Source organism: Prosopis cineraria, unplaced genomic scaffold (genome assembly GCF_029017545.1).
Source record: "Prosopis cineraria cultivar Desert tree isolate PC_DT_omini unplaced genomic scaffold, ASM2901754v1 PC13, whole genome shotgun sequence".
Taxonomy (NCBI): Eukaryota; Viridiplantae; Streptophyta; class Magnoliopsida; order Fabales; family Fabaceae; genus Prosopis; species Prosopis cineraria.
The window spans coordinates 35,844,786-35,870,289 of NW_026555344.1; the positions used below are offsets into that span (position 1 = coordinate 35,844,786).

At 31.9% G+C, this 25,504-nt stretch overlaps 4 protein-coding genes across 4 annotated transcripts; 3 read left to right on the plus strand and 1 right to left on the minus strand.

Annotated features, from left to right (window-relative positions):
• Positions 1 to 449: 449 nt before the first annotated feature.
• Positions 450 to 4,122, plus strand: LOC129290517 (protein XRI1-like). The gene is made up of 9 exons (XM_054927306.1): positions 450 to 732; positions 1,524 to 1,579; positions 1,654 to 1,776; positions 1,890 to 2,026; positions 2,598 to 2,652; positions 2,739 to 2,844; positions 2,922 to 2,956; positions 3,129 to 3,212; positions 3,436 to 4,122. The coding sequence occupies exons 1-9, from the start codon at positions 713 to 715 to the stop codon at positions 3,711 to 3,713; spliced, it is 894 nt and encodes a 297-aa protein (XP_054783281.1). The 5' UTR covers positions 450 to 712; the 3' UTR covers positions 3,714 to 4,122.
• Positions 4,123 to 7,336: 3,214 nt separating this feature from the next.
• Positions 7,337 to 9,128, minus strand: LOC129290516 (uncharacterized). Its single transcript, XM_054927305.1, has one exon. The coding sequence runs from the start codon at positions 8,522 to 8,524 to the stop codon at positions 7,547 to 7,549; it is 978 nt and encodes a 325-aa protein (XP_054783280.1). The 5' UTR covers positions 8,525 to 9,128; the 3' UTR covers positions 7,337 to 7,546.
• A 5,757-nt stretch (positions 9,129 to 14,885) lies between these two features.
• Positions 14,886 to 15,967, plus strand: LOC129290518 (uncharacterized). The gene is made up of 4 exons (XM_054927307.1): positions 14,886 to 14,981; positions 15,089 to 15,143; positions 15,506 to 15,609; positions 15,683 to 15,967. Exons 2-4 carry the CDS (start codon positions 15,138 to 15,140, stop codon positions 15,777 to 15,779), a joined length of 207 nt encoding a protein of 68 aa, XP_054783282.1. The 5' UTR covers positions 14,886 to 14,981; positions 15,089 to 15,137; the 3' UTR covers positions 15,780 to 15,967.
• Positions 15,968 to 16,077: 110 nt separating this feature from the next.
• On the plus strand, positions 16,078 to 22,298 carry LOC129290515 (pentatricopeptide repeat-containing protein At5g48730, chloroplastic-like). The gene is given in 5 exon segments (XM_054927304.1): positions 16,078 to 16,603; positions 18,641 to 19,116; positions 20,650 to 21,056; positions 21,553 to 22,073; positions 22,076 to 22,298. Coding segments are annotated over 4 exon segments (1,566 nt in total). The 5' UTR covers positions 16,078 to 16,603; positions 18,641 to 18,669; the 3' UTR covers positions 22,267 to 22,298.
• The last annotated feature ends 3,206 nt before the right edge of the window (positions 22,299 to 25,504 follow it).

A 25,504-nucleotide genomic window follows, 5' to 3' on the forward strand; every position in this document is an offset into this window, starting at 1 on the left:
CAATTCATAACCTATAACATCGTATAATTAAATTTTATTATTGATGTGATAACTTTGTTAATGAGTAATTTATAAATACTTTTATGAGTTTTTTTTAACTTGAGAACATGTTTTGGTTTTAGTGAATCTTCAGACTCAACTCATATAAAACTTTTCATTAAAAAAATAAATAAATATGCTAATTTGTTGAGTTAAAAAAAAAATCTAGTTTCCAATTTAACCCCTTCTACGTGTACCAGCTGTTTGTGCAGGTTTTTTTTTTAAAAAATAATTTGAAAAAACACAAAGAGTAACGGACTGGAGCGGGTCCCAGCGAGTGAAAGCGTGCACAAGTCATGTGGTCGTGGAAACGGACCTTATTGTCTACCTCCACCTTCCTCGCTTGGATTTTTGTTTCTTCTTTTAATGAAAAGCTTTAAACTTGAAAATATAAAACCGGGAAATTAGCAAAAAGCTCTGATAGATATCTGATTTTATTCATAGAAGAAAGAGAGAGAAAGAGAAACGGCGCTTTGTGTTTGGCTGGGCTCTTTTCAGTTTTCTCATATGCAGCAGCACACATCTCAAGCAACCCAGGCTCTTATGGAAGCTGCTATCTAGAGCGACCGAGCGTGATCGATCTTTCTGTAACGGCTAGTTTCGAGAGTGGCGAGAAGAGAGTGAGAGAGAAGGGACTGTGATCACTGAGCAGAGTTTTGGTGCTGCTGTTGATATGGATTACGACAATGACAAGTAAATCTCTGTTTTTCTCTGGGTATTTCTTGGTGTGATCGGTTTAATGGATGGGTTAGTCTGGTTTAGGAAGGCAAACTTTAGGAGTGCACTTCGGGTTTTGGCTTTGAAGATATTGTGACTTGTTCAATCTGGTATATCTTCATTTCTATGTACATTCTATTTGGGGTTTCACGAATCACGTACACCCGGGATCCCTGTTTTCTCTTTTGCTGTCCACTCTATGCTTTTCTATTTCTGTAACTGCCTTTCCGGTGGTCATAAAACTCCAGAGATTGTTAAATTTGTGCGAGATTCTGAGGATGAGGAAAGGTTGGGGATGGGGGTTTTTGATTTAATTGGTGGTTCATCAATTGCATCCTGGGTACTTTCTTGTATTTTTGTTACTTTCTCCCCTTAACAGTTATGCTTGTACTACTTTTTTTGGGGGAACAGCTTGTACTAATACTTTAATAAAAAGTAAAGCCGTTTAAACACATAAGCATGATTGCTTTTCTTTGTGTAAGATCTCATTTATTGGCTACTGGGTTGTAATTAGTGTTGCAGTGGACCATGCTATTAATATCAATGCTACTCGCTTTGGAATGGCTAGTCTATAATTTAATTATGATTACAGCTTTTATCCGGGGACTGAGCTCAGTATATACCCAATGATATCTTCTGTGTTGGTGATGGCGCAAACTTATTGTGTATTTTCTCTCTGTAATATTTCTGGCTGGCTGGCTTTATATCAGTCGATGTTGAACTGCCTCCACGGCATTTACATGTCTCCCATTTCTTAATGTTGCTAGGAAACCATGGGATTGGCAGAAGGAGGATCATTGTCTCCAAAAGGCTTCCAATATGAGTAAGTTCCACCTAGGCTTCAAGTTAATTCTTTCAGATAACTGATGCTAGAGAAAATGTTATTGGTTTGTTCAGGCATGTCTCAGGAGCTATGGAATGAAGTACCTCAAAATGAGGAAGATCTTTCCTACATGTTTGATGATGAAACAACCCCAGTTAAGGCTTGTGGAGATTTGGCTTACCATGTCAATAATAATGGTAACGCAGTCTTTTTGACCCTATCTAATTAATATGTGCAACTTGTCATATTGTTCTTTTTGCCTTTTTATTATTGTTATCCTACTTTTAATTTAAATAAAAGTGAATTTCAGATAATTCACAGAGTGAACTAGAGGAATGTAGAGTGACTTCTCAAGTGAAGAGGCGTCGGATGCTACAATTCAGCAGTGAAGATGGGGACCTTTCCATGTCCTGCGATGACATGTCCTCAGAATACCTTAAATTAAATGTGAGTTATGGTAGTTTTTTCTATAACTGACTCTTCATGCCCAAAGCATGCCAGATGGTTGATGGTTCTAGCTTCTAACAATATACAAGTTATTTTGGTTAGATACCTCACCATTTTGATATTACCTTTGGCTTGTTGATGAATGGTAGCATGGCTTCGTGTAATTTGTCTCAGTTTTCTTCTGTTTGGTTTCTCTTCCTTGTTATTATACCTATATCTTTCATCATCACCATGTTTGAAGAAAAATTAGTGACTTTGTTTGCGTTATTATTCAACTGATTTTGCTACAAAGTGGAGCTTATTCACAGATTTCCTTCTTAGTATTTTTATTATGATATGATGGTTTGGCGTACAATTCTGTCTACTTATTCATCTAGGATGACTGTTAATCATATGCAGGATCCAAACTTGTCGACGAAGCATTTGCATTGCATTAGTCCTCTTTGTGGATAGGGGATCTAGTCTTCCACATAGTTCTAAGTTTTCTTGTCTTTTGCATATATTCTTTCAAGAGTGCATGAGTTTCAGCGAGTCAGATCCTAAAAAGATTGTTATTCCATTATGTATACAGGGGAAGGACTCTATGAAAGATGTTTTTTTCGAAGTTTCACAATTGATATCATCAGGTTTGCCTATTGCTAATCCTTCTTTGATTGCATAGTTGGATGTTTATTTTTGGATCTTTCTTCAATCATGATGGAATATGTATTAGGAAATACATCTGGCTCCAGTTGTGATGATCTTGAGCATTCAGCCGAAGGGTGGCTTGCACAGTGCTTTAATGATGCTGAGATGGATTTTAGTCCTGATGATATTATGTATGTCTCTCCAAATCTGATTTTTGGCATATATTCATTTTTACACAATAAATTGATGCTTATATTTTCTGATTCAGGAATCTCTCGGAGCAAGACAAGATTAATGTTTCAGGTACATGACATGGCTCACAAATCAATTCATTATTCTTTGATTTTTTTTCCCTTCTTCCTTCTTTCCTGTATGTATTTATGCTAGGAAAAGCCTTGCCTAAAGTTCTTTAGGTATCCAGCTCTCCTACCACAATCTTCTTCATGTTATTCATACTATTAGCCATGCCTTGCAGATCTCTGTGATGTCTCACCAGCTTTTGAACAAAATGTGGTTCAGCAGCGTGTCACTGGAACACCCAAAAATATAATCTTTAAAGGTTTAACTTCGTTCTATGTGGTTTTCTTTTCAAGATATCCTCTTAGGTTCTATTTGAATTATCCTCTAGTGACATGGAACTTAAGGAAATCCCCTTTTATGCTTATATGATACTGATATGTAAGAATGTAACAACATCCTTAACCAATAAATTGTAGTGAACAACACCATAAGAGTTTTTGAGATGAAATTCTAACTACTTCAGGCTGGTTTTATGCGTGTAGGAAGGAAGTCTTTCATACGAGCACCCACAAAACTGGCTTCTTCAGTGGCCTATCCATTTGCCTTCATCAAACCCAGTGGTGCTCATGGAGATGTAACTCTGAAGGAAATAAACCAGCGGATTCAGACTCCACCTCCTTCAAAACCTAAGAGAAGCAGTGAAGAAGACCCCTCTGCTTACCCTAAATCAGCCTTCTCAGGGAAGCCCGTAGTTGGGAAAACCAAAATTCGCACTGAAGGAGGAAAAGGCAGCATTACAATCATGAGAACTAAAGGCTAAAGTGTAAGTTATCAAGTACTAACATTTTGTCTCACCCCTTAATACATGGGGTCTAGTTGATCTTCTGTAATATATATATCCGGCAGACTACAGAAGTTAATGCTGCAACTTTTTCCTCCTTATATTGACACTTTAGTGTTGCTTGTCTTATTCATAGTTCATGATTTGACCTAAATCTGTAATGAGATGATGTTCCTTAGCTCCAAACAACTCCGTGGCTTTAGAATGCCAAGCCATTATGTTGTTTAAGTAGGTAGTTCGACTTTGGTTGTTGCGCTCCTGCATTGGAAAGTCTGGCTAAGGCGCTTCCAACCCCTGGTTAAGGACCTTTTTACCAAGCTTGAGCTTGATTCTTGTAATTGAATCACATAGACATTTGTTCCAATCTTATTTCTTGTCTTTTATTGCACTTGCCATGTATTCTCCTTTTCCTTATTTAGGCTTGTCTTTCAGCAGTCCCTAACCCTCCCTTTTCATCTCATGGCTTAGAAAAATATCCAGTTAAAAAAAGGAGTACACAGAAAATATATAATGCATTAGTTTACCTTTCATTCCTATCATGATTTGAGGCTTTGATTTTTATTTTATTTTTTAATGGCCAACCAACACATGCCTCAGGTTGAGTTGGTGTCTTTTCTGTCTCCAAACTAATACATGGCTCGGGTTGAGTTGGGGTATTTCTGGCTATAATTTGACACATACTGTTCTTAGGAGTTGGTTTCTTCATGGCATGTGTGCTTGTACTATTAAATGGTGATTGTTTTAGACAGAGTCTGTATGCCTTCATGATGCTACCCATGTTCATTCCAAAAAAAAAAAGAAAAGAAAAGAAAAGAAAAGAAAATTAATCACTTGGTCCTTATAGTTTTGACTCAGTTATAATTCAGTCTTTAAACTTTGACTCATTATAATTTAATCCATGAAGTTTTGACTTGGTTGTAAATTGGTCTTTGAATTTTGCCTCTAACAATTTAGTTTCTGAAATTTCAACCTTTTAAATATCGGTCCTTATAAAATTATAAAGAGTAAAAATATTTTAAACTTTTAATATTTATAAATATTAAAAGGGTTTAGTAATTTAAGATATTAGTAATAAATTTTAAAATATTTATAATCTTTATAATTTTATTTTTTAAAATATAGGGACATATATTTAAGAGATTAAAACTTTAAGGACTAAATTGTAAGAGGTAAAACTCAAAGAATGATTTACAATTGAGTCAAAATTTTAAAGACTAAGTTATAACTAGTTAAAGTTGAGGGATGACTGAGTTAAAATTATAAGGATTAAATGATTAATTTTTTTCAAAAACCAGAGGGGACATTTGTGCAGCTCAAAATTAGTATCTAAACAAGTGTTGATTTGATCTTGGAACTTTAACTTATGACTCTAAACGTAACTTTATTTAATTACTCCTTTCGTCCTAAATTATAAGACATTTTTAGATAAAATTTTATATACCAATAAATCTCAATAAATACACCTAACAATCTTTTCAAAATAAAAATACAAGCTTTCAAAAATATTCATAATTTAATATATTGAAAACAGAAGGGACATAAATTAATTATAAAGAGAGAAAGAGTAATATTAGAATTGCCGCATTTAATGAAACTTGAATTTATTCAAAGTGTCTTATATTTTAAAACGAAAAAACTCCTTCAAAAGTGTCCTATAATTTGGAATGGAAGGAGTATTATGTTTAACTAACTTTCTTATACTATAAGTTCATTAAAGTTTGCTTACATTTTAAAAACTTTTAAAAACTGAGAGAATATGTTCATTTGATCTTCGAACTTGATACTGCATCACTGTTACTCCCTGCAATTGTTTTTGGCGGGGGAGTGGGCCGAGCAGCCAACTGACGCTTTACAAGGGAATCAATTTGGGACGGGCCCACCAATCATTAGTCTGAGAAAGGCCCAATGTTGGAACGATGAAATTTTAAAACTCTGGCCCTAAAGATGACACCACAAAATTTCTTGTTGCCCACAGTTATCTCTTATAAAAAGCAATTCTATTTAAGATATTATAAAGTACCGAAATGTGGAGATCTCTCTGAGCAAAAATTTAAATCTCGATCCACACACATATGCTCATTTTTCATATAAAAGAAAGTCAGATATGACACTTATAGTGTTTGGTTTTGAGCTTAAAATATTATCAAATAATCAAATAATTATATGAAAAAATGTATCCACCCTTTTTAACAATTATATATTGTAAAATTTGTAATGAGAATTAAAAACTTAAAAAAATTTCTATACTTAACCTTTTATTTTTATATTCAAGATAAAATGTGTATTTTTTTTATACACCATTTATTTCATTACAAACTATTTTTAATAATATTATTAGTACTTTAATATTCACTTATTTTAATTTAATTAGATAAAAATATATTAAATATAAAATTAAGTACTTACTTCTTATTTTTGGATTATACCACTGGGCATCCTGAACATGTGCCACTTTAACTAAAGGACTTGATTGGGGTTCAGATTAATTCAGATTAAACTAGGTAAGCCTAACAAGGGTGGTAAAGCTCTTTGATTAAGTATTTAATGTGAAATTCCATATTTCTGATTAAATTGGTATACTACTTGTCAATTCAACTGGGCTCTTTGTAGCAAAAATAAAAGCATATCATAATTATATAGTATTGGGAATTGATCCATCTTTTTTTAGTAATGAAATTATGAAAACAGAAAAATTGAATGAAAATACACAATCAAATCATGCCAATACCAATCGCCTTATATGCCCTAATGGTGGATGATAAAAAATCATAATATCTAAGCTGTAGTGAGACGTTTGGTGGATAAGCACCTCAATGCATCTATTAAGCATGCAGTCAAAGGTGATTATCCAGTATATTTTATAACAAAACTTTTAATTTTTTTAATATTCTCTTCATTTTAAATTATAAAATATTTTTAAATAAAATCTCATATATTAATAAATTTTATTAAATATATTTAATAATATTATTTTTTAAAATAAAAGTATAAATTTTTAAAAATACATATCATTTAATATATTAAAAAAAGGAATAAAAAATAATTATATAAAAAAAGCATAACATTAAAATTAATAAATTTAAAAAAAATTTAATTTATTTAAAATGTTATATTTTGAGATGAAATTAAAAAAAAAATGTTCTATAACTTTGAATTGAGGGAGTAGCTTTTGATGAGAATTTGATTAGTCTTTTTATGTTTGTTGTGGGGTAGGGGTGGGGGCACGATGATCAATGATCTGTTTATTGTTTCTTTTTAAAAGTAATCAATTTAAAACAACTCACACACCGACATTGATCTGTCTAATTAAAGGAAGCTATTTTCACATAAATATTTTATATTCAGAAAATCCCAACTCTTAGCTCTATTTAAGAAAGTCCAACCAATTAATGTGAATGGATAAAATTTGCTTTGAATCATTAATGTTTCCCACTCACAAAGAATCTCTTCACCTAAAGAGAATGAGTGGGTGAGAAAAGCATTTTCTTTAGGCCACCAGCGCAACGTCAATCGCTTTCCCCTTCACAGGACCCAGAAAACGCAGACCGTTCCTCAAATTCTCAACAAGTGTAAGCCAGTGAGTGCCAGTGATGAACATAATCTTATCAACAAATTCCATCTCTATTCATCATCATCATCGTCATCGTCATCCACACTTTTTTTTTTTAATTCATACCTCAAACTCCACTTTACAAGGGAGAATTATATATTGTTTTGACCCAAAAAAAACAAAAACTACAGAGACCAAAAAAAAATTATGGAATCAGAGAGATAATACTGAAGGGGAAAAATGGAGATGAAAGATGAATGAATCAGAACAAGTCAAGAATTTCCAGAATAACATTGTTGCAGAGCGGACAATGGCCTCTACTCACCCAAAGCTCCCTCGAACACTGTCTGCAAAATGTGTGTCCACAAGGTATAAACGCTGCTCCTTTATGCCTCACCATACACACGCAACAGTTTTCCTGTATGCTCCACTGTTTGCTTTCTTCTTCTTCTTCGTCTTCGTCCTCTTCCTTCTCCACTTTCACTCTCTGATACACTTCTTCGTCATCATCTTCATATCCTGTTCTGTATTGTGATGCATCGAACCCCATTTGCCTGTCTGTCTCCTCTAGCAAATCCATCAGCGTCAGCGACATTCTCACCGGCTCGTCTTCCCCCTGTGCTGCCGCCGATGCAGCGGTGGCGGCGGCGGCCTCTGCTTCTCTCGCGGACAATGCTCTCTCCTCTGATAAAATCGTGGATAGGCGGCGCGTGCCTTCACGCGCCGGATCCCAGTCGTCGCACTCGGATCCGTCGTCGCTGTCCAGGCAATCCTGGAAAGTCACGGCGCCGTCTCGACGGAAGGAATCGAGGCGCGAAGTTTGGTGAATTGACTCGCCGGAGAAGGCATCGTTGGGGGAAGATCGTGCTTGGTTTAAGATCTGGCCTAAGAATTCGGGTGGGTTACTGGTGGATGGGGCGTCCGAGTTGCTGTTATTCCGGTTAGGGATAGAGATATCCAGAGCCGGGATGTGAATTGCGGAGAACCAAGCAGATCCGGCGCGCTTGAGCCAGAGCTTGTCTTTGAAGATCTTCCAAGACTTCTTGTCCCTTGTGTTGGAATTATCTTCTCGAATAATATCCGAGAGGGTTCGGCTGCTGTTAAACTGGCGGCGGCTCGGCTCGGATGCTATCTTGTGGCTTGCCATCGCGGCTTCGAGGGTCGAACCGGCAAGCGAGTCTCTGCGGCCGTCAACGGCAGACATTTGATCATAAAGCGTCATTCTCGGGCGACTTTCCATTTCCAGTTTCCCAGAAAATTGATCGGAATTTGCAGTTTCCGAGAAAATCACGGCGAGAAACCGAAATTGGAAAGTGAAGAATTCCTAAGAATTCAGTCGATCCCGGAGAGAAATCTAGCTAGGCTTGGTGTTCACATGGAGAATTCCTCGGGAAAGTTGCAAACTCGGCAGAATAGCAGGCAAGACCGCAAGAAATGGAAGGTTCGAATGGGTTAATAACAACACCACAGAGATAACGAGTAAGGACTCAGCATTTTTCTCTCGTTTTATTTTCTCGGAAAATTGTCGTTTTCCGAAAAAATAAAGCAGAAGCAAGTAAAGAGAGCAGAAGAAGACAGGGGAACCAAAGAAATTTAACCAGGCTTATCACAGATTGAGAAGCTAACGTATATAAAACGAAAAATATTTTAAAAAACACAAATTAATTTCTTTATCTCCTAGTGGGTCCCTGAAAAAGGAAAAGATTCGGACGAGAGGGAAGAGAAAGAGAAGCCTCGGATTCCTTTGGGACCCCAGAAGATGAACACACACAGCTTTGTTTGAGGCTCTGATTGATTTTTTTTTTTAATTTTCACAAATTTCTTAAAAAACCCAAAAACAAAATTCAATCAAAAGATTTTTTTAAATAAAATTCTGAGATAGTAAAAAAGAAATTATGAATATGGGGCTCACAAAGATGATGATAAAAAGAGAGAAGAGAAAGATGCTATGCTGTGTTGTTTTGATGTGTTTCTGGATTTGTCAGCATGTGCTCTCTAATCAATTCCCCTTCATGGATGATGTTATTGATGAGTGGTAGGTAAAGGGGAAGAGATAGAGAAAACAAAAACACAGAGAGAAGGATTCAGAAGTGAACATTAGAAATAATTAAATTATATAGTTTATTCAGATGAATTTCTTTTTTAGTCAATCTTTAAAATTGAAATCATTTTTCAAAAAAAGAAAGGATGTTTTTGGATTTTAGTTTAAACACCAACGAATTTTATGGGGCAACACACAACTCTGCATCGTCCAGACTTGCTGAGGGTGGAAAGATGATTCGTTGATTACTTTTTCTTGTTAATTGACAATAATTGAAGCAACATGAATGCAATTAGTTAGTTAAGAAGGCTTAACACTTTTATTAAGAATTTGTTCTTGCCGACAGAAGAATTACATCAAAAAAACCAAAATGTCAAAAAAAAAAATAACCGAAGCAGTACGAAAACTAAAGGAATAACAAAGAGCGATGAACAAAGTCTCGAGCACGACATGACTCCAAGCATGACTGCAGAGGGATTGGAGATCTCAAACCAATCAATCAGTTACATACAACCTCCTTCACTATAGCGTGAGTCCATCCCCTTATTTTATTTATAAATTATTTTTAATATTTTTATCATAATTAAAAAAAATAAATTTTATTAATTATATCTAAAAATATAATAAAATTTTAACTTTATCTTTATTAAATATAAAATAAATGAGTAAATTGATTTTTAAATTTTAGATTTATAAGCATTTGAAATCTTAAACTCATTTTTTACACAGTACTTCTCTTCAACTTTCAAAAAAAATATATTTTGTTTCTTGCTGTTAATAAAAATTAACATTAACAATTAGTTATCCAAAAAATTAACAAAAAAATTTCAAAAATTATAAAAAAATACCAAAAAATTATAGTGAAAAATTCAAAAATTATAGACATAGGCCCAAAAAATTACAAAAGATTAATCAAGAAAAATTCATTGGTCTTTTTTTATAATTTTTTAGTTAATTAATGATCAAAACTAGCTTTTATTAACAGAATAGGTCAGATTGTACCGTTTTTAAAAATCAAAAAAAAATATTATATAAAAAATGAGTTTAGGGGCATAAAAAATGAATTTAAGGTCTTAGGCGCTCTTAAATCGATAGTTTTGGAGCTAATTTATTATTTTACCCTTAAATATATTTATTTTGAAATTAAAATACTCTAACATTTAATATGGGTAAAATTATAAAAATGAACATAAAAATCATTGAAATATTTTATAAATAATATCAAAATAAATACTTTCTTTATCTTATAAATAAAACTAGAGAAGCAACTAACAGCGTGAAAGGAGATGTTAAAATACCTAATTTTTCATTTTTGCTTCAAATATCTAACCATTTCTCTTCTTTCCTTTAAATTTTTTTATACTATATAAACAAATGATTTTAGTATGTGAGATTTTAAAGACTAAAATTTAAATGTATCAATCCATTCACCACCTTGACCACCTAGATGAATCGCATATGAAACTGATCTCCTACAATTACTATTAGTGTGCCCTGTGAGGCTGTGAGGGTCAAGGTCAAAATCGTGGTCGCCAGTATAATTTTCGAGTACTCAAAAAATGCATCAGCTTGTGAGAGAGAGAGAGATCACGAGAGAACGAAGCAAGCGTTCATCATTGGGTTTGACATCCTGAGATACAGCATAATAAGTAGGTTAGTTGAATGGTGTGCAAAATGATTGAGCTTTTATAACGTGTTCGAGGGATTCATGATTCTAATCATCAATATTTTCCACATAAAATACTAATTTTCTGGGAAAGCAAGCTGTTAACGGACCTTGAAAAGCATGATTCAGTTTCGTACCCATGCAATAGTTTTGTTTTGCAGGATTTGGATCCTATGTAGTGGAATTTGTGCAGTGTCTGGTCTTGACCGTGCTTTTTATCCAATGAATAGGAAGAGGAAGACGTGAATAATTTATTCTCAGTTGCAAAAGCACACAAACATTTGTATTTTAAAATCTATTTTTTTGCAGCCCATGAACATGAATGGTCACCATCAGTTCAATACCAAAGATTCCTCATATCACTTAACCCCACAAAAAGCCTAAGAAATTTGTAAGGAACTCACCGCTGCCGCCACATCAAGCTCCAGCAACTTCGCATCCATCACCGGCCAAGAACTTCGACTCTTCCGTATCTTATCGTGCATGGACATCGGCACATACCTATCGTCTTCCTTTAACCTCGGGATCTCCCGCCATAAAGAATGCATCTCCGCTACAGCAGCCTTCTCCGAATACGTGCATCGGGTATAATATGTATCCAATGTGTTGATACTTGATACTTATATTTTTAAAAATATAAGATATGATATGTTTTTTACATGTGCGTATATATTTATGAAAAATATTAAAAATATAATTTTAATTTAAAAAATATCTAAAATAGCATACACATATAATTCTGTAAAATAATATCAAGCAAAATATATATAACCATTACTTGTACTTTTATTCTATCTCTGCTAATAGTTTTCCAACCTAGAGTTTAAATGCCAAAAGCCTATATTTTTATAATTAAAAATATAATTTTTACTCCTTCCATTTAAAAAGCATATTTGATCTTGTTAAATTACATCCAAACAATTTTTCACATCCAAAAAGTGAAAAAGTGCTTTTGAGATGTAAAAAGTATCATGCGTAAAGGTACTTGAAAATGCCTTACACTTTTTAATGTATAACCTCTCAAAAAATATAAGTAAAGGATGGAGTAACTTTTTATTATATCTAAAACTTATTTTTTAAAGAAAATCTAATCTTTATTTTAAAAGCAAATCACAAAAATATATTAGGAATAAAAAAGATAAATATTGCAATATTTAACAAATTTTAATTTCTTAAAATTAGTCTCAAAGTATTGGCTACCAACTCACAATCTATGAGTATAGGATACATATTAAAAATAAAAAAAATTAATATTAAAAAAAAATGTTCTAATACTTTATGAACATGTATAAAAAAAGTATCAGAAAGTATATGACACCAATAGAGATACTTAAAGTTTCGGTACTTTATAACCATACAGTCACATCTTTCATCTTCTCTCGACCCATTTTTGCTTCACCTTACCCTTGAGATTTTTTTCGGTACAGGATCCCCATCTGCCGTGCACAGTAACTTGCTGTTCTTCTTCACATACTCTTATATTCCCTCACAAGCTTGATTCATCATTGCGAAGTCCAGATTTTTTATTGAAATTGGTTGTCTCGTCACAATCCTAGTTTTGGATGCTCTGTCAAGTTGCAAATAAGAATATAGAAAAAGATGACCAAGAGGAAAGAAAAAATAGATCTCAAAATCTTAATGTTTTTGTGCTTTGCGGTTTATAAATATATTATGCACATACCCCTTTTCAACCATCAGACAAAAAAGCACGATTAAGATTAACCCACTTCTCAATCACTGCACAAATTCCACTGCATCGGATCCAAATCCTTATAGTGCAACCAATAAAGCTGTGTAATTTTGTTTTTGCTTTTTTTTCCCTTCACATATTTCAATAGAATTTTAAAATTTAAAAGTTAATATAAATTTAATTAAAAGTTTATATTAACTTCATGTTGTCCTTTAATTCAAAAAAAAAATAAAATTTAAAATAACTGTTTGTGGGGAAAAAAAATCTAATTCAAGAAATTGTTGGGGTAAATTGGAGTTGGCTCAACTTGATCCATTTTATGTGCCATGAAAGAAAAATGAGACTTCACTGAAGTGCCAACTTGATTATATTCTTTGCTTGAATTTTTTTTTTATTTAATTCTATCACTCAATAGTGTGAAAAATTTAAAAATATTACCATCACCTATCCAAATTATTCTAAATTCTCGTTATGTGAAACAATTTTATGGGTATCTCAAGAGTACTTTTAACATCAACGTTTGAGGCTTTAAATTCAAAACCGTTATCCAAGGAAAATTATTGTTCTAAATGAGCTGAATTGACACAGCTATGTGTCCAGAAGTCAGTACCAAATACATAACCATAAAGGTCTTGTGCATAAAAAAATAACTATATGGCTCATGATTTATGAATAATATGATTTTTTTTAATAAATATTACATGTATGTGAAGGGCCTTAGTACTTCTCTTGGCCCTCTCCAAGTCAATCACAAGTCACAACTGAAAGTCTGAAACCATGTTTAAATGTTAGCCAGGAAAAAGACTACGTTGAAAAGTTTGGAATAACATGTAATGTGAAGATATATAAAAAGAGTGAAATAAAATGACAATGAAACTGAAAAGACTTATCAGTTACTCCCTTTGGAGTATAAATAAATGAAATGACTTACTCATATTTAAATTTATAAAGCATTTAAACCACGAAGTACTCCATCCATTCTAACTTATAAGATATTTTTAGATAAAATTTTACATACTAATAAGGTTCATTAAATATACTTTATAACTTTTTTTTCAAAACAAAATATAAACTTTAAAAAATAACCTTCCTTTAATACTTCATTGATGAAAAAATATTAAAAAAAAGAATATATGAAAAGGGTAATATTGAAAAAGTATCATTAATGAAACCTTATTTTTATCAAAATATCTTATATTTTGAAACACTAAATTTTTTTTAAAAGTATTTTATAATTTAAGATGGAAAGATAATTAAATAAGAGTAAAAGCTGAAAAATAAAAACTTGTTGAAGATATAAATTAGTTAAATTGGTTACTCCTTCTTGTCCTTCTTACAAAGCCCTTTACAAAGATAAAAAAGGCCAATCATAAACTGTTCTACAAAATTATGAAAAGGGATTTCATTAAAAAACATTTAATTTTTACCCTTAAGTTTTCAAAATATTTTAAAAACTTGAAAAAGTGCGATAACCTTGTACAAATAGCAAAACGTTCTTTCGTATTTTCATAATAATATTTATATCCTTTTAATTAATAAGGATATAATTATAAAATTCAAATATTTTTTAACAAACAAATAAATAAATAATTGTTTTTAATTTGGATGAAAAATATCTCAAACACCTTCTAAAAACTGGAGGGAAGATATTAATATGTAAGCATTTAGTATTTATTTAATAATCAGTAATTTATTCTATAATTAAAAACGAAGGGACTGTAATTTAAGTACTTATATTTTTCCCAATTGTACAAAATCTTAGGTCATATATCATTTACTCCTTCCGTTAAAAAATATAAGATATTTTTAATTAAATTTTATCTTCAATAAAATAGCTGCCTAATTTTCAGCTAACTTTATTTTTTTATATTTACTCCTATTAAACACTCTACAATAAATATAAAGTTATTATCAATAGGGATACTTTTGAAAAAAAGATAATGATTACACCTTAAAAGATTAAAAATACATTACATTTTTTAATATTCAACTTCTCAAAAAATGCATTACATTTTTAAATAGAGGAAGTATATCTTATGTGTTTATTTTTTGTATTTTATATTGACATGATATTTATTATTTATTATTTTAAATTAGAAAAAGTAAAATTTATCATGCGAATATGTGATTAACAGCACAATTTATTTGTGTTTTCTTATTTAGTTTAATTTAATATTAAGAATCGGCCGTCGGTCCACAGACTCCAGAAAATAATATTATAGCCCTCGATTTTAATTGTGTATCTTGCAAGTCCTCATTTTCCTATCTGAGGTTTCTCCTGGTCGCTGCATCTCTATCAGGTACTATATTGTCTGCGCACTTTGTGTTTGCTTTGATTGATTAGTCGAGAGATTCGGTTTTTCTTCAATTCGGTAATTTCTTTGCCCTCTGATTTCTTGTGTTTCAGGGCTTCTGACTTCTCTGATCTCGTTTGGTTGTCGAAGAATCGAGCAATTATGACTCATATCCTTTGATCTTGTAACACGCTAAAAGTTTGTCACGAGTTTTAGCTAATCCTCGGGTTGAATTTCCGTTTGGTTTCCTTGAAAATCCGAGAAAATAACTTTCTTTTTGGAATGAGGGAGTAACCCTTGTTTTTTTGGAGAGTGGTGATCTGGAAATATTGATGTCTGATTTGAAATTTCTCTTCAAGATTTTAAAAAATTCCTTGTCTTCGGCATCTCTATTTTGAGTGAAATTATATCTTCTGTTTTCAATCGGGATCTGATGGCCATGGATTTTTATCTTATCTTGTGGGCTTCGCAAGGCCACTTATATATATATATATATATATATATATTTGTTTGACTTTAACGATAGAGAACGCGGTAACCAGAGGGAGAAAGATCGTGAAAGGGCTCAGGCCAGGGCTTCCAAGGGCAAGCAGGTCAAGGGCGATGGGTTGACTCCTGAGCAACGCAGGGAAAGGTTAGTTCTTCTTTAGTATCTTGTTCTTGTACTGTGCCTAACTTTTGTTTATTCCTATCTCTTTTGGGGCCAGAGATGCAAAGGCACTACAGGAGAAAGCAGCGAAGAAAGCAGCTCAGGAAGCTGGAGGTAATAAAGCTGCTGGTGGAAGTGGTGGAGGCAAAAAATAGGCAAGGATGATTGTCTGATAGGCATGGAAGTATCTGTATTAATTGTATTCTGACTTTGGTTTTCTGTTAGTGTCATCAGCTGGTGTCGTTTGATCATAAACTAGTACTTCTTTGGGAGGGGTTGATGTTGGATGATGTGAACCTTTGCCTTTTATTTATTGGAAGACCATTCTATCTGTATTATTTTATGATGATCTTGTGGTTTACCATAAATTTCTGCCGTTAAATGGAACATATTTGTTGAGTAAAAACATTTCAACTGAAAATGTTTAATCATTAATCTGTTCAACCATTGAATACTTTAGGCTTAATATCAAGATGTGGACTATGGTTTTATTTTCTTTGATTTTGTTTTTTGCTTTGCTGGAAATTCTGCTTACTTCCTATAGATCTACATTGTGAAGCATGCTGGTTAGGGGCAGGTATTGGCATGATGAATCCTAAGTAGATTGGTTTTCAATAGAATCACTGCTGACTTCTGCCGAATCCAGCACAAGAGTACATTATGCTATTCGTATTGGTATCAGGATGTAACTTGGTTTAGTATAACACACATGCTTCACACTTGCACATGAAGCAGCAAATGATAGGGTCTCCCTGGCAATATTCTACTAGAGGCAACACAGAAACTTCAAAAGACTTCTGATATTGATAATGTGATCATGATTAATTCGTTTGACAAAAGAAAGTAGCAACATAACAACTCAAACACGCACAGAACAGACCAACAACACAAGATGACAAAGGGGGTAAACTACTGCTGGCTTTTTGAGGGGTGTGCTCTCCCAACTCTTCCTTCCCCAAAGTCGTCCTTTTTTCCCAGGGTAAGCTTCTTGTCAAGACCACCCATTCCATCTGTTGTTCATGATGAGATTCCCTTTCTGCCTAGGTAGTTCCTCCGACCCTTCATGCAAAGATCCCTTATCCCTGGACAATTGGTTAGCCCATTTATCTCAGTCCAATATCTCCTTTTTGACCTTTTTGCTGGCTGCTTTAAATCTTTCTGGCAATTGTAGCTTGTTATATAATTGTAATAAGAAGAGGAAGCTAGTTGGGTAGTTAGTAAAAAGGTAGGAATTCACGGAAGATTGACCTATTTCTGGTAAACTTGGCTTTCAAAACATAAGCCAAGATATTGATCACTGAAGTCATGTGTGAAGACTAATCATTATATCTATTGACAGAAGGCTTTAAGCTTGAAAGCCTGCTCTGCATCAAGCTAATCGATAACTGCTATAAAGAACTCCATATAATACACTAGTTATTATTACTTTTCTGATTCTTGAGTGGCTTGTCACTGCTCTAAGGAACCCTTTCTCTTTGCAGCAATCCTGTGTTTTTTTAAATGTCAATTGTCAAATTGCAAGTTGTTGGGCATAACACGCCACTGGATCAGGCCTGACCACTGATTGAGAATAAATACCATATGACATCTTTTTGATATTTTCTGTATACAGCTTCTTGAGACTGCCTTGGTTAGACTCTTGCATAGCTTAGCAGTTTGATTCAAGTCAACTGTGAAGAAGTTGTGTTAAAGTGTATTTTCTTGTCTTTAAACTATTATTTCAAGGACTAACCATTCTATGAAGGACATTATTAAAAATTGTGCAATGTTTTTTCATTAAACATCTGTTATTTCAATTAGTTAATCAGAAAATTATAAAAAAGTTTCAAAAAATTATGAACAAGTATCTTATAAAAAAAGTTAAAATATATTTATAGTCTTCTAATTTTATATAAAGTTTTAATTTGATTTTTTAATTTTGTAAAATATTTTTTTAATCTTTTAATTTTAACATGGTTAGTTTTAAATAATTATTTTTCTTGTGTCAATTATTGTTATTTTGAAAAAAAAAATGAACTTAATATATTAATATTTGAAAATGTCTTGTTAATATTTTAAAGTTTGATATAAAATTTATTAGGATAAAATTAACAGTGTTAGGATTAAATAATTAAAAAGATATTTTATAAAGTTGAGGGGTTAAGGTATTAAATATATATTTTAACTTATAAAAAAAAATAGGGTAAATGAACAAATTATTCTCTTTGAACTTTAAGTCGCGTTGAGACTTTAAACTTGTTTATTATGAAAATTATATTTTTATCTTTTGAAATCAATATAATTTAGTTCCTGCAATTAATAAAGTAAATTTTAATATTTAGTTAATTAAAAAATGACATTAAAAATTTTAAAAAATCCAAAAAAATTATAATAAGCAAATTAAAAAATTACAGATCGGATCACAAAAAGACTTGAATTACTAAACATGAAAACAAAAATATAAGGATGAAAGAAAAGAGGTAAAACATGGAACAAGGATAAAAAATTGGATCAAACAGGATTGGACTTGTCGAACTGTCAATCAATCAAGTTGAGAAAATTGTTTGGAGAGTTGGGTTGGGTTGAGCCGCTTCGGATTAAAAATTAGGATTAAGCCAAAAATTGAGTCCTATTTTCAAAAATCAGATTGTTCAAAAAATATTATTTTTTCTTTTTCTTATCAATTTTTTTAGAAAATGATCAATTTTTTTAATCACTTAATATTGTATTATATCATATAGCTTATTAAATTATAATAAACTTAAAATATTTAGTTTTATTTTTAAGTTAAGTAATAATTTTATATTTATTTCTTATATTTAAATTATTAAATATATATAATTTTTTTAATTTAATTATTATATTATCGTTTTTATCATTGGTTCAACTTAATTGAATTATGTGAATCATAAACTGTTGATATTTTTAATTTAATATTTGATTTGATTTTAAAAATATTGATATGGAAGGATAAAAATTTTCCTCAATTTTTTTTTCATTAAATATTTGGAAGCTAATAGATATCTCATTTCAATAGTACATATCTTCTCTCTCCTGGTGCGGTCCATGAGCGGTGCAGAATCAATGGCTTTGATCTCCAGCACCACCCTTCCATTTCCAACCGCCATAAGCCGGCGACAGCCAGCTAATAAATCGGGAGTCGTTCGGGCAGATTCCGAACCCGACCCGAATTACCCTTCGACTTCATCTCCTTCCTCTGATGATGCTGTAGAGAAGTCATCGGGCACGATGATAGTCACTGATGGGCGTGCAAGGAGAATGGCCATGGAAGTTCAGCAGCTGAAGGAGAAGGAATCGCGGGAGAGAAAAGAACAGGTGAACCGGAAGATAGCATCGAAGAAAGCCATATCGGTGATACTCCGGAGGGAGGCCACCAAGGCCATTATTGAGAAGAAGAGGGGTCCCACCAACTCCAAGAAGCTGCTTCCGAGGACCGTGCTAGAAGCACTTCATGAAAGAATCACGGCTTTGCGGTGGGAGTCTGCTCTCAAGGTCAGTCTCTTTGCTTTTGAGCTCAATTGAGTTCATTATCTGAAAATGGGATGGAAATTATCTAGTTAAAATCCAATGGCGTACTGTTCAATTGTCTTAAAATGTGGTTAAAAATGGATTATCAAAAAGTATCGTGGTATGAATGGCGGTTATCATGGATTATTGATTATTTTTGAATCAGATTGCGGGCTCTGTGGACTCTCTTGTATGTTGATGTGGAAAATGGTTTCAATGTTTATGCATGAGCATGCATGATGAAGTTTTTCTTTACAAATTGGGAAACGGAATCAGAGGGAAAGAAACTTTTACTCTATTAGTAGAGAAACATAGCCCATGTGTAGTATAATGCTCGATTTTTTACCTACACAAATTTATTCGGTTCAATTGGCTTTGTGCATAAATCATTGCAACCAAAGTTCCCATTGCAACTTGGGAAGTCATAAGGAGCAGAGAAAATGAGACCTGTGAATTGTCTATCGATGACTTTTGGTGACATTCACTATATAGGGAGTTGTGTTGTTGGCTGCCTTTAAGAGCTACCCAAGAAATGGAAACCAGTTGAAAGAGGTTGATGTGTTACTCATAGAGGGAGGTCGAAGGTTTTCCAGCATTAATTAAGTCTTAAAATATATAAGTTTGGTCCTTGCTTTTTCTCTTCAACAATCTAACTTTTGGTCTCAAATAATCCATTTCAAGAAGAGGAAAGTAAAAATACAACATAGAGAAAAAGAAAAAGGAAAATCTTATTTTCTTCCCTTTGATAAGTTGAATTTTTCACTTAGTCGTGCAAGTCTATTTACTTTCTAATTCCTCATTCAGAATGCTTTCAATGTCACCCATATCCCATCTCCATCGACAAATTAATGAAGCTGACAGATTACTGAGGTAACCAGTTGATTCACATCTAACTTCCTCGGTCTACAGTAGGTAACACAGTGCATCAGATTAGGATGGATGAGTGAACTTTAGGGATGTAGTGCTTCTGAATTTTATAAACTTTCTTAATTGGGGTTTCTTATTTAATGCGGACTAAAGTGTATATCAAGCAAGTTAATTGGTGCCAGTCAACATTCTGACATTCTGTTGGGTTCTTTGTTAATTTATAGACAGAGGTAGGATGAAATGGCATCATTAAAGCATTTTAATGAATAAGGGATTAAATTGAAAGAAAACATTTGTGGAGGATGAATTGAAAATGCGCCTATCTGTCATGAAAATAGGATTTTTCATTTTCTTTTTAAAAATCTTAATTGGGGAATAAATCCCAATACATTTGCTGACATATACTTTTGTAATGGCCTGTGCATCTGTATATGTCACCATTTGCTTTTTCTTGAATTTGTCATGAAAATAGGATTTTTCATTTTCTTTTTAGAAATCTTAATTGGGGAATAAATCCAAATACTTTTGCCGACATATAAGTCTGTAATGGCCTGTGCATCTGTATATGTCACCTTTTGCTTTTTCTTGAATTTCTCTCTTACGGAAGAGAAACTGAGTTTTCAATATTAATGAATGCTCTCATGGTTTCAGGTTTTTGAATTATTGCGTGAACAGCTCTGGTACAGACCTAACTCTGGCATTTATATCAAGTTAATAGTCATGCTTGGAAAATGCAAGCAACCTGAGAAAGCCCATGAGCTCTTTCAAGCTATGGTTGACGAGGGTTGTTATTTGTCCTGTGAAGCATACACTGCGTTGTTATCTGCCTATAGCAGAAGTGGTCTCTTGGACAGAGCATTCTATATTCTTGAGGAGATGAAGACTATTCCTGATTGTCAGCCGGATGTCCAGACTTATTCAATCCTCATTAAATCATGTCTGCACATTTTTGCCTTTGACAAAGTTCACCATCTTCTATCTGATATGGCCATTCAGGGAATCAAACCCAACACAGTTACTTATAATACCCTAATTGATGCTTATGGGAAGGCAAAAAAGTAATTGTCCACCTGTGTCCCCCTTCTTAATTGGAAAAAAAAAAAAAATTGCATGCTGAGTCTGGTTGCTGAAAAAATTTGAAATGTGAGTCTGTTGACTGCTACTTTGCCTTCATACTCTAGACATTAATAGCAAGCAAGAGGGAGGGGCTAGGAAATGTTTATAGACATCACTATATGATAATGTCCCTTTGAAAAGCTGGGCAAAGATAAACAGACAAATTGCGACCATAATTAATATGGTGAAATTAATGAGTACTTCTTCAGAGGGCATTGCTATGGCTGCAGTTAGGCACTTTCATTTTGTTATCCATTCTTGCACTCCATTGCCCTTTCTTCGCTTTCTGCTAAAATTTAGTTGAGAAGCTGTTCGCTTTCAGTCACTTAGTTTTTTTTTTTTTAATTATTTTTTTGATGTTTAGCAACCAGATAGCAGCATGATATAATCGCATTTTTCCACTCATTAATCTTGTTTTCCTCTTTTTTTTTTTTAAAGGTTTGCAGAGATGGAATCCATACTCGTGGAAATGCTTGCTGACTCGGATTGTGAACCTGATGTATGGACCATGAATTCAACTCTAAGAGCCTTTGGCAGCATAGGGCAAATAGAAACAATGGAGAGATGTTATGAGAAGTTTCAGAATGCTGGATTGCAGCCTACTGTTCAGACTTTCAATATCCTCCTAGACTCCTATGGCAAGGCTGAGGATTACCAGAAAATGAGTGCTGTGATGGAGTACATGCAGAAATACCATTATTCCTGGACAATTGTGACCTACAATATCGTGATTGTTGCTTTTGGCAGGGCTGGGGATCTGAAACAGATGGAGTATTTATTTAGACTAATGAGATCAGAGAGGATAAAGCCAAGCTGTGTCACACTTTGCTCGCTTGTGAAGGCTTATGCACAAGCAGGTAAACCTGAAAAAATTGGCGGTGTCCTGCGTTTTATAGAGAACTCTGATGTAACACTTGACATTATATTCTTCAATTGTTTGGTGGATGCTTATGGGAAGTTAGGGTTTTTTTGGAGATGAAGGGAGTGCTTGATATGATGGAACAGAGAAGTATTAAACCTGATGTAATTACATATAGAACTATGATTAAAGCTTATTCAGCTAAGGGCATGAATAGTCATGTGAACGAGCTCAGAGAGCTCGTTAGGACAGCACGGAGGCCTCCTTTCAAAAGAGACAAGCCTGACTTTTAATGAGAAGGATTTCTGATTTTTTTCCCCTCCCATATCTGTGCAGTTATTTCTCCCTTCACTCAAGGTACCAAAAATTGGATCCATTATTGAATAGATCAAAACATTGGTGCAAAGCTTAATGATTAAAGCTACATTCAAATCATGGTTAGACTAGTAATGAATAAAGCATTTTATTGAATAGGCTTAGACATGATTCAATAGTTTACCGATTTTATTGGTGGGGTTCACTTGAATTTTAATTCAATGCTTTGTATTATTTCTTTTTGTTACTTTTTTTGTAGAAAAAAAATTGTGGGTTATTATATCTATACCAGCCTTGGACTTTCGTCTAGTTCCTTTGATACTCCTCCACAAAATTACTTTTCTTCACTTTTATTTTCCTTCGCGTTTCGACACGTTTAGAACATCAAACGGCTTTTAGATCATCATTTAACAAATGAATGTATGCCTATGCTATAAAAAAAAATCCATGTAGTTTTTTTTTTTTTTTTACCTATGTACCATATATGTGTAATGTTATATGCGGGAAAGTTTTTCAGGTTATTTATTTTATCAAAATCTTCAATTAAAATATAAGATAAATATTTTTGACAATTAATCACAATTCCCTTGGCACTTTCCTGGCTTTTAATTAGTAAATAATCTGAATATAAGTAATAAAAAACAGATTTCAGATTATTTTAAAAAATTATTTTAAGTAACTTCTAAAAATAATCTAATATGATATATGAACTAGAAAGTTTTGAAAAGGCAAGATATGCAGAAATATCATTAAATTTAAAATAATTAAATAATAAATTATTTTTATAAAATAAAAATTAAAAAATATCATAAAATTAAAAATAACTAACTAATAATCACTCTTTTATTATTGTAACTAAATATAAAACAATTTTTACTTTTTATAAAATTTCTACAAAATAAATCTCTTTTTATAAAAGAAAAAACAAAATTATTGATCCCTATAGTTTTTATTTTTAGTCTTTGTAGTTTTTTCAATATTTTTAATTCTTATAATTTCAGAAGAATTGAGTGACATTTGGCATTCTGATCCCTATGGCTTCAGTGTTTTTAGTCTTTATAAAGACTAAAATACTAAAAAAAATAATCTTCATTATGCTGAAAATAATAAAACTATAGAGATCAATAATTATATTTCTCTTTTGTAAAATATTTAAATTATCTAAAAATCATTTATTTTTTAATTTTAAACAAATGAGCCATAAATCACATATGGTTCTTGAAGTTTTATAGAATTAATCCATGCACATCAACATGGTTTCATCTATTTTAAATTTTAGTGCTCAAAATTTGATATTTTTTCAAAATCCATATATAAATATTCATTTTTTTTGCCAGCATACATAAATATCATTTAAGTACATCAAAAATTATAGAAAAATTTATATATTTAAATGGTTTATTTTTAATTAAATCAAGACATGTAAATTCTTTATATTTTATTTTTTTTAACAAACTCTTATTACTACTACTATCATTATTAACACATTAAAATTCACTTATTTTGATTTGATTAGATAAAATATATAAAATTAAATATTTAAGTTTTTCTCTAGAAATATTCGCTGAAATTTAGTTTAAAGCTTAAAACAAACTCATAAAGAGAAAAGGCATGTTTGGCCAAAAAAGAAAGAGACAAAACATGGTTTACTTTTTGTAGTGGCTCAATCGGTATACTGATGTGAAGTTATTTTGCTTATTGGAAATATTTCTTTTTTCAAAAAGAAACCTTTTTATGATCATCTATTAAAGCACTTTAAAATTGTTGTTTCAATGGAAAGTAAATTCTGGTATATACATACTTCTTTTATATACAATCCATAAAAACTTTTTACAATGACTTCAAGTAACAGGAGATAATGTTTTAAACAAATTATATTTTTTATGCATTTATGTATATATATTAAAAATTAAAAATGCAACGAAAAATATAATTGAGTGAATGTTCGCATTCTATATCCTCATTATCTTCGCCCCCCCCCCTCATCACTTTCTGAACAAGTCGTATATATTATTTTTATAAATTTAGATGATCCAGTCATAATCAACATTTCAAGTTTTATCAATAGTTAAAAATTATACTTGCATTAATAATTTAATATAAGATTTATGCTGATACAAACAATCTTATCCATATGAAAAGAGTTGCTGCCCCACCACCTAACCTCATGCCGGTGCAACAATACAATTAAATGAAGGATTTGGTTATCCTGAATTATCAAATGTATGTTTTAATCCCAAGAATCAAATCCATAATTTCAATAAAAATCCTATATTACTTCTCAGGGAATAAAAGATAAAATGAAAAAGTGTACCTAAATCAGTAAATTTTGGCTTGCCTGAAACTATTTTTATTTTATTATTATAAAAATTGATGTTTTATAAAATATATTTTGAGAATAAAAAAAATAATAAAAACATGTGTTTTTTGCACTCTCCCTTATTCTTTAAAATAATAATTTCAGAACATTTAAAAGATATACTTTCCTATTCCTCAAAATAATATTTGATTTTTACCCAAAAGTCTTTTTAAAAATATGTTATTAAATATATTTTTTTGTTTTAAAAATTATAAAACTGTTCTCAAAATAAATTTTTAAATAAGACAATTATTATTCGGAATCACCAAATGTTCTTTAAGAATTGAAATATAATAAAGTGCAGTCAACATAAAAGCTATAATAATTATAAAGTAATTTTTTTTATATGGTTATAAAATTGAGCCAAGCTCAAATACTGTTAATTCCAATTGGAAGTAAATTTCTTGGAGGCCATTTTTGCATTTACATTAATTCCAAGTATAGATTATAACCTTTGATTCAAGTGACGTGATGAAAATCCATAGAATACCATCCACTCAATTATTTTTCATTCATTTTTTTATAAATATAAAAATAATAAATAATTCTATCTGTTTAGATCTACTAGCTAGATCTGTTAAGACAAGCGGGAATTTTTTTTTTTTTTTGCCCAAAAATGACTTCATTACCCCAAAGCAGCGCGGATTCATATCTTATAAAATTGGAAAAAAGTACTATAATTAAATAATTAAAATATAAAATGTGATAATAATTTAATTTAAATATATTTTAAATTTTAAATATATTTCTTCTGTTAAAAAATATAAGGCATTTTTAATCTTTTAAGGTGTAATCATTACTTTTTTCTAAAAGTGCCTCTGTTAATAATGATTTTATATTTATTGTAGAGTGTTTAA